The sequence below is a fragment of the Teleopsis dalmanni genome, chromosome 2, assembly GCF_002237135.1.
Source record: "Teleopsis dalmanni isolate 2A chromosome 2, ASM223713v2, whole genome shotgun sequence".
Classification (NCBI taxonomy): domain Eukaryota; kingdom Metazoa; phylum Arthropoda; class Insecta; order Diptera; family Diopsidae; genus Teleopsis; species Teleopsis dalmanni.
The window spans coordinates 71,375,051-71,391,233 of record NC_051847.1 but is presented as its reverse complement, the minus strand read 5'-3'; the positions used below and the strand labels follow the sequence as shown (position 1 = coordinate 71,391,233).

At 29.8% G+C, this 16,183-nt stretch overlaps 1 protein-coding gene across 1 annotated transcript; it reads left to right on the top strand.

Annotated features, from left to right (window-relative positions):
* Positions 1 to 206: 206 nt before the first annotated feature.
* On the top strand, positions 207 to 15,902 carry LOC119685056. Its single transcript, XM_038099244.1, has 4 exons — positions 207 to 257; positions 10,537 to 11,028; positions 11,213 to 13,225; positions 15,018 to 15,902. The coding sequence occupies exons 2-4, from the start codon at positions 10,708 to 10,710 to the stop codon at positions 15,615 to 15,617; spliced, it is 2,934 nt and encodes a 977-aa protein (XP_037955172.1). The 5' UTR covers positions 207 to 257; positions 10,537 to 10,707; the 3' UTR covers positions 15,618 to 15,902.
* The last annotated feature ends 281 nt before the right edge of the window (positions 15,903 to 16,183 follow it).

Sequence of the window (16,183 nt, the reverse complement as noted above, 5' to 3'; positions counted from 1 at the left end):
GAGTATATATCTGAAGTGGTTTTGGTTATAGAAAATTATTTATTATTAACTAATTCCGTCTCTATTCTACTTATAGTTTTTACTTTTATATATTAAATTTTTATATACATATAACAAAAATAATTTAATACTTATAAATTAATCTTTTATGTCCATTTATTTTGTTTTCTGTTTATATATTAAATAATTTTAAACTTTTTCTTTTCAGAATATTACACAAGAGATTCAAACTTCAATTAATTTTACATAAAGTTATGGTAAGCTTTTAGATATATAAAAATATCTTAATATAATATGTTGTTTTAATTTTAATTATTTAAACTATAAGCAAAATATTTATTCAATTTTTTCATTAGGAGTACAGAAAACTTTAAGTTTTCATCATTTACAACGCCTGCTATAAGGCCATTCCAAAATTTGCTTAAAATACAATGTCTCAAAGCCTCATAGATTTATATTTCCTATGATAAAAGTTTAATAATATTTTTCAAAAATACGGATATTTTTATTTTATAAGAGAAATTTATTAAAATTTTGAACTTGGAATTAGGAATTTGTAGTCAGACCATCTATTGGTAGTAACAGTTCCGTATTTGCCTGTTAGTGCCTCTATAATATTTTCGTTTTTGCTAAAACGCATTTCTCTACTAAAGAAAAAATTGAAATAATGAAACTTTTATGTGCTCTTTAATAGCACTATTTTATTATAAAATTTTTCATTTACAAATACAAATACATCTGAATTAGACAGTTATTTAAGTTAAGCAATTTTAATATAGTACACTCTAAATGTGTGGATAAGATGCTTGGGTTTTGATGCATAATAATTTTATTTAGTACTTAATATAGTAAAAATATCTTGCACTACATATATTTGCTAAAAGCCGCTTCTAATTTTTAATTTATGGATGGCATTCATATTTCCATAGTAGAAGTACTGTCCGAGTTACATTATTAATCAAAAGAGACTACATGACCATATCTTAAATTTTTTGATGACATTTTAAGTTACGAGTATATGAATAATTATTTTATAGAGAAACACGATATTTCCATCAATAGTGGATTTTACTAACTGATTCCTACATGGAAACAATTTTTAAATATTTTTTTCTAAAGATTTGTGTCGTAATTTATTCAAATCAGTGTACGTTGCGTTGTGGTTGACAGGATTATCTCACATGTTAGTCTGAAACTATACATGCTTTTATGTCCTGTGTAGATTTACATGTCTTAAGAATAAAATTCATTAAAAGTAATTTAGCTAATGACATAATCTTGCTTAGTACTTATACGTATAAGCTTAGTTAAGAACTACATTGTGACCGAAAGGTTTTCGGAAATTCTCATTTAAAATTCGCGCGCTGTATATTTTTCGATATTTTAAGTTTATGTAGTTTGGCAGCACTGTCCTTAATTACTATGCCAAAATGAGCGATCTGTCCGACAGTTCGTTTACGGCAGCTGTTGAAACCAGTTCACCTCAGTAGTGCGTTGCGAAAAAAACAATGGAAAAAAATATTGAACAAAGAGTTTGCATCAAATTTTGTTTTTCGAACGAAATTTCGTGTGCAGAATCGTTGCGAATGCTACAAAAGGCTTATGGGGAATCAGTTTTATCGAAAACTCAAGTTTATGAGTGGTACAAAGCCTTTCAGGACTGTCGTACGACCGTCGAAGACATGCCGCGTTCTGGACGACCTTCGACCTCTACCACCGACGAAAACATTGAAAAGGCAAAGGAAATCGTGTTCAAAAATCCTCATGTGAGTGTTAGAGAGATAGCACGAGAGCTAGGCATCGGTCGTGAGATGGCTCGTTTGATTTTGGTGGACAATTTGTGTATGCGACGTGTCAACGCCCGGCTTGTTCCGATTCACCTCAATTTGTTCAACATTATCAACGATTTTAAGGCCAAACATTCAATAAATACCATCGAACAGCCACCGTATTCACCTGATCTTGCACCGTGTGACTTTTTCCTGTTTCCCAACCTCAAATTACCACTCAGAGGAACGCGTTTTGAATCCATAGAAGACGTAAAACAGAATTCGCAGAGGGAACTCAAAGCCATACCGGAAAGCGCCTATAAAACATTGTTTGATGATTGGAAGAAACGTTGCTTTGTGATCGCTTCTAAGGGCATTTTGCAGGAGATAAAATAAATATTGATGAAGGTTAAGAATTTTGCGTTTTATTTAAAATTTCCCGAAAACTTTTCGGTCACAATGTAGTTTATTGAAATAACAACCTTAAGCATTGATTTCATTTTACTCTACATAAGTAATATTCTCAAATGTATTTTTATTTATATGAGAAAAAAAAAATACTGTATAGTTAAAAAAAACTTCTAGTATTAAATTTTTATTTATTTATTTTTTTTTTTGATTTAAACAATTTAATTTTTTTTAACAACTTGAAAATGTTTATATCAAAATCTATCTTGATTATTGAACATCTTTCAATTTCTCTACCTTGTGAAGATTTTATAGTAAACAGATATTAGATTTCATATTTTGTTCTCATTTATCATTAAACAATTAAACCTTGGAATTAGAATAATGTAGGGCTTCATCATTCCTTTTTGAATACTTCATAAGTTTATATATTTAAATATATGTTAAAGTTTTTACTTCTTTATAAATTTTCATTAAGCCATAAGGTCGGAATGATATAGATTAACTAGGTACTTCGTGAATATTTTTTGCTTGATGTTTCAACTCCTCTGTCATTTCCGTAAAACCATAAAACTTTGGAATGATGTAGGGTTTCTACTTAATAGGTATATAAAACATACTGAACAGATTATGGAATTCTTCTTTTTCTGTTGATTTATAACATGTCGCATTGGTCCTAATGTTGTAGGTCCTTTACTTCTTGAATACAACATACTAAACAGATTGCAGATTTTCTACTTCTTTATTAGTTTTCATTAAATCGTAAAATGTTTGAATAGTGTAGATATCATATATAGTAAATATTACATTTTGAACATATGTTAGAGTTCTTACTTCTCAGTCACATACTATTAAGCCGTAAATGGTCAGAATGATGTTAGTTTTTTACTACTACGTCATTATTACTTGCTAAACATAAGTTAGAGTTCCTACTGCCAATTTCTACTAAGCTATAAGAGGATGGAATAGAGTGAGTCTTTTCCTTCATGAGTATTATATCTGAATATTTGTTAGAGTTTTACACATTATATCGAAATGATATAAATCTTTCTTCTTTTACTGCTGATTTCCATTAAACCATAATTAGTTAGAATGACAGAATGTTATAAAAGATCCTAATGATATAGGTCGTTACTTGTTGAATTTAACATACCGAATAGATGGTCATAAAATGTCGGAATAGTGTAGATCTCTAATATAGTAAATATTACATTTTGAACATATGTCCTAATGCAACTAGTAACCTATTTCTATTTCCTTGAATATTACCATTTATCCATTAAAGGAGCGAATAGTGTAGTTCTTTAATTTCTTATTTATTACATGCTGAACATATGTTACAGTTCCTACTTCTCTGCCGTTTTCCATTAAACCATACAAGGTTGCTCTGAGTTTTATTAATCCACCAAATATTATATGTGGATATGTCTTATTACAATATGTTCTGCGTATGGGGTAAGCAAGATTGCTACAAGAGCTGTATTTATCACGTTTAAATTTTTTTTATAATACATCCTGATATAAATTATTAAATATATATAAATAATATTAATAATAAATGGAAATATATGGAAATAGTATAGTCGCATTCATAGTACCATTTATAATAATAGAGATACAATATAGACATTTGTTTTTCAAAATATTTTTTTAATATTATGTTATTATATGTCCTGATATGAGTATTAATAGAAATATAATATAATTTATAATAATAAAGACATTATATAGACATATTTTTTAAATTTTTCGTATATAGAAAATGTTATGCTACTGATCTATGTAGTACAACATCGTGTAGCTTTGTTATCTAAAATGTTCCAATATAAAAATACTGATAGTGATGACTTTATATTAATCAATATTGATAGCTTTTAATTTTACTAATTCCGTCTCTAAACTAACATTTAAAAATTTAATTTAATTTTTTTAACATAAAAATCAAAATTAAATAACATAAATAATAAGTAAATACAGTCTAATTGGTTCTCTTGCATAATTTAAATTTAATTATAAAATTATTAAATTTTGTTTTTGTTGAATAAAATAATAACTTCACCTAAGGCAAGGAATTCATAGATGAAGATACAGAATCCATAATGTATTTGTGCTTTCGTACCTCATATTTAACCTCAATTCAGTTATAAACTGCAGAATAATGCAATACTCATACGCTGCCATTAGAAAGATGATATACGTGCATGCATTCATAATAGAACACACCGAGAGATAAATATTTTGATTGCACTTCAGGGCCCATTCATGTCATTTACATATTAACAGCCCTGAACAATTTAAATGCAGAACAATGTCAATTCGATACAATTTGCAATGCAGCAATGCAATATTGTTTTATTATTAAATAATATAAAAACAATTACACGTACTCTGTGTGTCTTGCTTGTGCCTGAACAAATCTGTCAAACTATTTAAATGCATAATTTAAACCAAATAATTTAAATGCCATTCCAGCTGAAGTAATCAATATGCAGGTTCAGTAAACTTTTCCTCAGAGTGTTTTAAGCACTTGGCTGTTGAATTTATAGGAAGATTGGAGAGATTGGAAGATTTTATTTGATAGACGACAGCAGGACATTACAAAAGTCAGTATGTTCAGTGATTTATTAAAACTAATTTACATATATAATATGATTTTCGAAATCTCTGCTCTCTATAAGATTTATATTTATATATGGTAATTTAAGGTCATTAAGTACTTTTGCTTATATATTTTACTACTATAAGTGTTGACTGATTAAAATTTTAATTCATTTGCACATTTAAATGGTTTATTATGCTTCAGTACATACACCTACGGCTATATTTTCTTGTTGCCATTGTAAATGAGACAAAATAAATACAATTCATTAACACTATTGAGTATGATCTATTGGGATTAAAGTGGTTAAGCACAAATGTTTTGTTAAGGCGAATTTAATTATTCATCAGATACAAAAATAGATTAATTTTATTTGATTAAAACGCTCTCAATCATCGCACTTTACGCAAGTTGCACGCATCAAACTGGCATGTAAGTTAATTAATTAAATTAAATTAAATAAGTAAAATAAATTTAATTAAATTAAATGAAACAGTAACTGGATTTATAAAGAGGTGTGCAGTTTTGAAAATTTTAATAAATTTAATGCTTAATAAATTACATTAAATAATATAATATTACTAATTAAGTTCAATATTCAGATTATTTAAAATAATTAAAATTTTAATAAGATTTGTTACATCCACATTTATATTGTATGATGTAGCAGCAACGATGGCACTATTATTGATTATAACTTTTTGCCCAACTATTGTGTGGACACTACTACAATGATAAGCAAAATATTAGAACTTTTCTAACACCTCTAAGTTTGCAATGTGCCATCACTTAGTCCTTCTCCAGTCAGTTAGTTTGAAACTGCCCTACCTTCATATTTCCAATAATTCACGATATACTTACTCTCACATTAATTACACGAATGGGAATATAAATATAGTGGAGAAGGGTATGGATAATTAGAGAGTAGATAGTGGCTTTTTGAATTTTTAGCTTATTGTTATACTCATATATGCATATATTTAGACATCTTATTTATCCTTTATAGATAGAATTAAATCGATTTATAATACAATATAAATTGAAAAATATTTGAACCACTACTATCAAATATTCTATTTCATTGCAAATTGTTAGTAAAGAGTAATTCAGTCGTTGAGGCCTTCTGCTTCAATAAGAGAGAAGGACAGTAGTAAGTAGTCCAGTCGTTACCCTTTAAAATTAAAATATGTTGGATGGTATTAAATATAATTACCAATGATTAGCAAATGTATATGGTAAATCATTGCTATCAAAATTTCTTTTTTATTGTCTTCCCTAAGTAAAGAGTTAGTCCCGAGCTATTGCTCTAAGAAATTTAAAAGAACTGAAGGATGACATTTTGTTTGATTCCATTTTATGTATGTATTTTGTCTGTTATGTATCACTGCACCATACCTCCTCTATAGTATAAGCTTTGGCAATTTGATCTGGCAATCGGTTGAAAAATAATGAATGATATATATCATATACAATATATAAGGCAGATACTTAAAACATAATATTTTTTAAAAACAAGAATTTGTAGTCAGACCATCTATTGGTCTCAAGTCTCACACTTGTCTCAAGTCTCATAAAAAAAAAAGAAAATTTTCACTTTTTTTGGAGTAATAAACTTTTAATATGTTATTTGACAGCACTTTTTATTGCTTAATATTTCATTAATAAACATATATATTGGAATTGGGTACGTATCTAGTGTGTGTAAATTTGATACATTCTCTTAAGTAATAAGTAAAATGAAGTATATTTTCATTAAGTCAATATTTTAATAATTTAATAATAGTGTCAATTAACTAGTAATTTTAATTTTTAAATAAACTAATTTTATTTAATGCTAAATTTTTCTAAATTTTTACATTTTAAGTTTTAGTTCTGAAAAAAGATGATTTCTTGAGTTGGTGATGATATACATTAAGACCGAAAAGCTTTCGGAAATTCTCATTTAAAATTCGCGCGCTGTATATTTTCCGATATTTTAAGTTTATGTAGTTTGGCAGCACTGTCCTTAATTACTATGCCAAAAATGAGCGCGATCTGTCAGACAGTTCGTTTACGGCAGCTGTTGAAACCAGTTCACCTCAGTAGGGCGTTGCGAAAAAAACAATGGAAAAAAATATTGAACAAAGAGTTTGCATCAAATTTTGTGTTTCGAACGAAATTTCGTGTGCAGAATCGTTGCGAATGCTACAAAAGGCTTATGGGGAATCAGTTTTATCGAAAACTCAAGTTTATGAGTGGTACAAAGCCTTCCAGGACGGTCGTACGACCGTCGAAGACATTTCGCAACGCACTACTGAGGTGAACTGGTTTCAACAGCTGCCGTAAACGAACTGTCTGACAGATCGAGCTCATTTTTGGCATAGTAATTAAGGACAGTGCTGCCAAACTACATAAACTTAAAATATCGAAAAATATACAGCGCGCGAATTTTAAATGAGAATTTCCGAAAACTTTTCAGTCTTAATGTAAGTATGTTCTGACTTTTAAAATTTTTTAATAAATTAAATTATGCATATCTTTAGGAAGCGCGAAATACTGTTTAAAAATTTCTTCAATAGTTTCCTATAAGCCGGAGATTAGAATTTTACTTAAAAGAATAGAGATTGTTTAAGTTACTCGATTTTTTTTATATAGTGTTATCTCGTAGGCCAGTATAGTTGGTTATAAATTTTTATAGATTTTGGTATTTGGATTTTGTACCAATTTCATTAGATGATTTGAAGTATAAGGTATTAATAAAATAACAGTATAGTTCATAGAAATAATTTATATTGTATTGTTAGATGGTGTCTCATTTAAATTTGAAAAGATTTAAATTTACTTTTTGATTCATAAAACTATTTGATTTTATGTATAAAAATATATAAATGGGTTATTTTATTATATGATGTTCCAGTTAAATGTGGAAATTATTAAATTTACTTTCTTTTTCAGCTAACTTTAAAAAATGTGTAAGATATATTTTATATTTTATTTTATCTTACATATATATATATATATATATTTTCTCTATATATATATACTATCACTTAGCCATTACCAATATACTATGTATAGGTATAGCTATACCATATGTATACATACAATAGCTATAAACTATATATAGGCAGTATATGTGTAAATCAAAAAAACAAAATCACTTATTTGCATACATATGTTAAATCGAAAATGCTTGTTACATGAAGCAATTCTTCAGAATGCGTTGTGGATGACTTGAAACAACCACGAAACGAAAATCTTTTTAACATCTTTCAAGCATTTAAGACCAAGTTAGGATAATTAGTATTATTTAAAATTAATATTACTGCTATTAATATTTTTCCTAAAACTTTAATTAGTCATCTAAAATTTAATCTCTTTTTGATAATTTTAATCGATTCTGTAATTTATTTAAAATCTATTTATTCCAGAGATTTTCGAGCAATTTTACATTTAATCAATATAACAAGGTTACTTATTGAAATTAAATTCATATATTAAATTAAATTTTAACATTTTTTCAACAATTGATGAATAAATAATAATTTTAAATAATAGAAACGAAAAGTCCTTACTCCTTTAATTCGGCTGGTATTCATTTGTAGGTATCATATGGTAACCCTTGAAATATTTTAAATGGATTCGATTTCATTGCAATAAACGGAAATTTAATTCTTTGTAACGGAAATTAAATATTGTTACATTTCAACAATGAAAACATATTTTAATGAAAAGTGAAAACATATTGCATTTGATAAAAAAAAACAAAAAACAAAATAAAAAGTATATAAAATAATTTAAAAAAAAAATTTAGTTTTATATAAAAAATATTACTAAATGGAAATTAAATAAATAACCGGATTTGTCATAGTCAAACGTTAATTATTTTAATAAATTTATTTAATTTTAATCCTAGTAAATTTTTAAAATATTATTCCTAATAAAAAGTTGTTAATTAAAATATATTTAAATTCTTGTTAAAAGTCATTTATTTTTTATCTAATTGAATATGTAATATTTAATCCATTGTATATATATTATTATTATTTAAATTTATTATTGGGAGCTCTATGACAATTGACAAAATAAATGAGATATATGATAATGTTGAACACTTCGGCATTTTTAATACTATTAATTCATTATTATTTAATCTAGTGATTTTTCTTAGTGTAATAATTTCTTAACTTTTTTGCATTATTTGATATAATTTTAATTAGAGGAAGTTATGTTTCAAATAATTTATATTCCTTTATTACTTAACTACTCCACAATAAAATCAATGTTAGTTAAAAAGTGCATAACCGAAATTGGTGAGTTGTAATATAACGAACCTATTTGAGTTCCTAAACATAAATCTATAGAAGCGAACGAACGAAAAAACTTCACAGTTTTCTATACCTTAGTCCTTCCCTAGACATATCCCTAGTGGCAAAGATCTATGTTTCTCTGGAGAGCATTAAGAGAAAATACTTAACTCTATTTTCTACAGGAAGTTATTAACTACTATAACACATATATGCCATATGCAATTTCTGATCTGTATGACTTTCACATAATATGACTCAATTTTGGTAACTTACTAACAGGGATCGTTAGACACTGCACTGCTTGCTGTCGTCCTCCTTGCTCTCTAGTTAATGATGTATAAGTATTTTTGAAGGAAAATTGCGTTTTCATGTCATTAGAGGGAATTATTTTAAGAAATAATAAATAATATGAATTATTTTATTTAATCTTTCATTATAGAAGTTGTGAAAACACACACAAGAAAGAAACAATCAAATATTTCCTTTGAGACTAAAAAAGATTTTGAGTATGTACTTTATTGTATGGAAGAAATTTCTGTTAAATTAATTAGATTATATTGGATATATCAATTTCCTTACTTATTTGGATGGAAAAATGAGGAAGTCATTTGTTGAATAATCGCTAACTTTGGAAAGTTAAAGAATATCCGATGATCTACTACTGCTACCAACCTTAACCAAACGAACTACTTATGTAGACAACATTGTTAAAACCTTTGCCTTTGACATTTATGGATGTTGTTTAACAATATACATTTGTTGATAGGGGCTTCTCGTAATTTTTAAAACTATTCAAAAAATTATCTTAATATAGAAATCAAAATAAATTGAATACTTCGTAGATAATGGATAAGGTAATTATTTTAATGGGTTTGTGTCTACTTTCAGTACCACACACCTTTTCAGCTCAAATAACAACCTAAACGCGTATTTGAGTTTGGAATGAATTACAGAAAAATGTTAAAAAAAGGACATTATTTATCATTTCATTTTATTTATCATTTTTATATAATTTCGCTGGAGGCACTTTTTTCGCTAAACTCCAACCACGTCAGTTTGTGCGATTTCCTAGAAAATCCAACCACTTCCGCGGTAATCATATTTTTATATACAAATGAAATAAAAAATAGAAAAATTTAAAAAATGAGTAGAAAAAGGTGAAAAGGATGAAAAGGACTTCTTAGAAACTAACAAGGAACTTTGCCATTTTCTTTCTTTGAAATAAATTTACTTAAGCATTTGAAGCGTCTTTAAGGTGATGAAATTTCGCAGGTTTCCCAATGCAGCGGATATAAGCACTCCATTTTGTTTAGTTTTGTGTGAGATTGAGTTCGCTCAGTAGTCTGTCCGTGTACCCTGGTATATGTAAATGGAATTGTATATTTTACTTGACTTTAGTATAAAATTGTTCCTTTTAGTAAAACGAAAAAATAATATTTTAACATTTCCTTATTTTTCCGCTTACTTACAGATTTAAATCTATTTACTCAACCAACATAATAGCAGTTACAATAAGTACAACAACAACAACAACAACAACAACAACAACAACAGAAATAAAAGCAACAACTAACAAGTACGATAGAGAGAAAAAAGTATCCTTATATTGGTTTACATAGGATCCTTTGGTACTACTGACAAAATGGCTTTTCAACGCAGTTATAGCAAAGTATGGTGGGGTTCAGATAATCAGTTGCCAGGGATGTCATCAACTGCCGGGAGCAGTTTCACAAGTGGTGGTTACTATTCATACTTTAGTCAACAGCATCAACAGCAGCAGCAGCAACAGCAGCAGCACCATCAACAATTCAGTAGTGGCAACAGTGGTTATCACTCGTTAGACTTTAACAACTTTAAATCGTATCCGGGAAATTTGTCGTGCATACAAGAAGTAGACGATGAGCAAAATATTTCGAAATTATCGTGGGAAAAACGCGATAGTCCTGGCAGTTTAAGAAGTCAAGTAAGTGGAATGTTGCGTTTTGTGTTGACTTTTTATTTTTTTGGTGCTTGTGTTATACACTTGTAAGTGGTGACATGTAAGTGCTTACATGTATTACAAGATTGTTAGCAATCATTTACTTGTGTAGTAAAACATGAGCTAATATCTCACAACTTTTGTTGAACATGTCTTTCCTTCTTTGCAGGATTCCGGTTTTTCTGATAACGATGAATCACACAGCACACGCAGTCTAAGCGGTCGTTCAACACAGTTGGGTTCACCAAGCGCTAAGTCGGATGTTAGCGCACAAAGCATTGGTTCACCAACTTCGACACATACCATCGCTACACCGCCAACAGTTATCAGACGCGTCGGCAATTCTGCCTTTTTTTCACCTCTAGTGAGTGTATCACGTCGTATATCATTTTCCGGTTCTCCCGTTTCCAATGCTAGCAGTAACAAAGTAGTACGGGATGTAGCTGATAAAGAAGGTGCCGATTTGTTGGCACAATTAGATGAAATGCAACTAGTTAATAGTACACCAAAGAAACTGGATTTTGAGGACGACAATTTGCGCTGCTTAACGCCTACAGGCAGTGGCGATAAACGCGAATACGATACCGAAACTGGTAGTAGTGGTAGTACAAAGCATAAGCGGCGCAAACGTGTTTCACGCAAACCAACAAAACCACTCACGGCCACCAGGCGGCGAACTTTACTACAAGATAATAATGAAACGGATGAAGCTAGCGATGCTAGTAGTTTCGAAGAGATTGATAAAGATGAACTTAAGGACGCTACTTTACCAGCATATAACAATGAAACAGTGTATTTGGGAGCAGTACCGCCAAAACCATACAATAATGAGACAGTGATTTTAGGCGGCAATTTAATGGAAAATACCAACGACAATACATTTACTATCGAGGCAGCAGCACTTTCTCCCATAAAAGGTGCTGTGAGCGAACAATACACAGCCAATACGAGTACACCTAAAGCGGTAAAGCAGCATAAGAAATCTCGTGTACCACAGTATGATTTCATAATGCCGGTGCATGAGTATGAAAATCCACTACTGAATGGGCATCCACCTGCATTGCAAAGTTGGCTTGGTGATCTACGCATGTCTTACGAACACGAGGTCATGTCAACGCTGCAGACTAAATCTATTGTACAGGAAGCTTTCAAAAACTTGACCATCACTACAAATTCAGTAGCGAAGCTGATACGACAACTGCAACAGCGTGCCATGTACCTACAAGCAGATTTTGAGCGTATAGAACGTATACTCAGCGGTACGCAAACAGTTTCCTTATATGATGCACTGAACAATGCTGAACATCTAATCGAAAATGTCGCCGAATTCACGAAAGTGCTCGAAAGACGTTTGGTCTTCTTCAACGAATCACGTATGGATCGTAAGAAATACGAAGAGAATATTGAACAAATTAAGATCATAACTAGAGATACACGTTATTCATTGGAAAGACAGCATTATATTAATATGGAATCATTACTCGAAGATTTGCAGGTGTTAAGACGCATTTTACTTCTTGCTCTGCGTGCTGTCTTCGAAAAAATGGTGCGTGTTATAGTACAGAGTATTGAGCAGGGACGTTGTGATTTGATGTTGCGCGCCAATATCAATATGATAGCTACTCTAATGAATATCGAATATGAGGGTTTCGGTTCACTAACGGATGCTTTCGTGCAAAATGAAACAGTACGTACTTTACTCATTGTATGTTTGGAAAATAAATTGACAAATGTCCGTGCTTTGGCTTTGCGTGCTTTGGCTACGATTTGCTGTGCTCCAGCTGCCATTGCACAGTTGGGTGCATGCGGGGGAATTGAGATTTTACGTGATATTCTGCACGTACAATATGAAAGTGAGCATGAAGTCAGCATTGACGTTAGACATGGTGACATCGAACGTAGAGAGGCAGTTTCATTATTGACGCAAATAACTGCTCCTTGGCATGGCACTGAACATTGTGTCGATGGATTAAAAGATTGTGTGGAGACTATTGTTGAAGGCTTGACGCAATTAATTGCTAATACAAGTTGCATACAAACATTATTGCTATGTGCAGCAGCTTTGAATAATCTGAGTCGAATTGAAATCACTTCCCACTACTCAATTATGTCGAATGAGGCTATTTTTAAACTAATCGAAACAGTACAAAAACTGGATGATGGTGTATCAATATTTTTATATGTAAGTATGAATATTTTTGAGCGATTGTATAGAATCTAAAATTAAGTTTAGTATTAACATCTATTTCCCACGAAGAATTAACATAAAAGTTTATGTTTTCTGAAATGTCAAAATTAGTTGGAACATTACTTTTATGGTTAAGTTTTTTCTTTAATTCAAAATTATATAAAGTTTTCTCAATATTTATAGTTATTTTAACATATTAGGCAGTAAATTTCATCACCGCTATTAAAATGTGATTCCGAAATATAGTTCAAGCCGTTCTTGAAATCGTTTTTGAACTAATTTATTAGAGCATTTATTTATTTATGCATTCGCATGAGGCCTTGTACTCTAAAAAAAGATAAAGTGATCATTTGCATCGATGAATTCAAATATGTATGCATTACAGTCCTCACTAATTTCATCAGAAACTATATCTACTGGAATGATTCTGTTTCATATCTTTAAAGCATTTGATAAGGTCAACAACTTGCAGACAACTTTTCATCAAATAGAGAGATCTTGGTAAAAATACAAAACAACTTTAGAAAATTAATTAAAACGAGTGTCTTTCAAATTAAACAGCAAATTTTCCTTCGAAATCTATGAACTTGATTTCGCTCTTTGCTACACGACATTTATTTTCTCAAAAACTTATTCAGTATTCAGTTTATTCATTAATTGACATATTCAACAAGCCATTCGATCACTCACTCATTCGCTTAATTATTCTCTTTATCACTAATTCACTCTAAATACTCTTTAGTTGAAGTATTTATTAAGTCATGCGATTCTTCACTCATTCAATTATTTATTGTTTGAATCACCTATTCACTAATGATTAAACTAATTAATAGAATAAAATTTAAGAATATTTTTTGAATATGAGTGTTGTGTATGAAGTATTCAACAAGTTATTCTATTGTACACTTATTTAACCATTTATTTTCTCAATCACTTATTCAGTAATGAATAGTTCTATTTTTGGTACGTTATGTATGTTGGACTATCCAGTTCAACCAATCAATTTAAACTATCCAGTGATTTGTGTTTCATACCTGAATTATTCTCTTTCAATAATTCAGGTTTCCAGAATTTCACGGTCAGAATTATCATGAAAGTCATGTATGAATACCAGTAAAAGGATTTATTTTTTTTTTCATATGCATATATATATGTACCATATATCAAATTTACTTCTCTTAACTATTATTTATCGTTATTAAAAGGACACATGCTCACAGAGTTTCTTATCTATCTTTTATATTTCTATAAATGTGTCAAATAAAATCCCTTAAAATCAATTTCAGTTTATAGATGCTCCAATTTTTTATTTACACTTTATGACCCACTGAATATAGTGAAAATCTGCCAAGTAAAAAGGAAAAATATTAGAAACACATTTGTGCATTATTCAACACATAAATCACTTCTCAACACTAAAAATGTAATTTCTAATTTTATTGAAAGCTCCACTAAAACAAGGAATAAGACTGTTAGAAATGAAAAACTAAGAATCCTAAAAAAGTAAGTGATTTCCTCAAATAGCAATTTAAATAATAAAACCGACTAAGGAACCAACCGCCATGCAGAATGGTTCGGGAAATTTATTGCTGCATTTGTAAGGCAATTTTTTCTCAATATTTGCGCTTGTATTTTTTTTTAACTGTTTTCCATTTCCTTTTCCTTCCGGTTCATTTTATTTTTTCCTTTTTCTGTTTTTTTCTGGATTTTGGATTTTTATACATTATCTTAGTTTTATACTTATTATACGAGTATTTCTTATGCGTTTTATTTTTATCGATTGCAGGAACAAATCGTTGCCATGCTTCACAATATGTCATTGAACAAGAAATGCCACAGTCATTTGGCCAATGGCAGCATCATAAATTTCATCACGTCCATATACCAAGTTGAATTCTATAAAAGCTACGATTCACGTGCTGAATGCGATGCCCAGAGACGCACTATAAAAATGATTTTGCATACGCTTACACGTTTGGTACATGACTCGAGCCTTGGCATAGAATTACTCGAGCAGCAGAGCATACCAGCATTTTTGAAGTTAGCAGTGGCAGCCACAGTCAGCACAAGTACCAATGGCAATAACAGCACCAACAATAGCACCAATGTTGATTATCATATACCGCTCGACTTTAGTCACAATAGTCACAGTCGTGATATCTCTTTGCTAGCAAGACAATTACAACTGGCGAATAAGCAGGCAGAACAACTGCAGCAGGATTTAAGTAGCAATGATGGAAGTACCAGTGGTGGAAGTACCAGTGGTGGAAGTGATGCTGTTGTGGCTAGTGAAGCAACAGCCAAAACAATAAGTGCAACCGGCAAGAGTACAGTGGTTAGCACTGGGCTTAAATTAAATTTATCGAGACAGGAGAGTTTCGTTTGATGTGGAAAATTACGTGCTGAACAAATTTCAGGCACAGAGCAATGTCACAAAGGCAATCTTTGCACGTTTACGGTTCTTGTTTCTGGTGCTACTGCTGATGCTGCTGCTGCTGGTTGGGAGCTAACGTGTCCTTTGCGTATTCAGGATGATATGCAATTACGCACCTAACAAAACAAAATACTATTCCTGCTAGTTATTATATGAAAAATTATAATTTAGATTGGAAAATGTAGCAAATCCTTGTAGATTTCTTTTTAGCAGCTTCTATGCTTTTATTTTGTAAAAGCTTTAGTTAGCAATTAGAAAAAAAAATATATTATTAATTAAATTAAAAAAAAAAATGTGAATATCATTGTATATATCATTAAAATTATATATATATTTATAAACTGTCTTAGTCAGTTTTGTGCCAAAAATGAGTAAATAAAATTTAATTTTAATCAATCAGAATATATATGAATATAGTTTATGTTGACACCAAATATATGCGAAGTATAACGAATATTAAATATTAAGTTTAGTATAATTTTAATATTTAAAAATATTTTTTACTCTAAGTCCTTAAA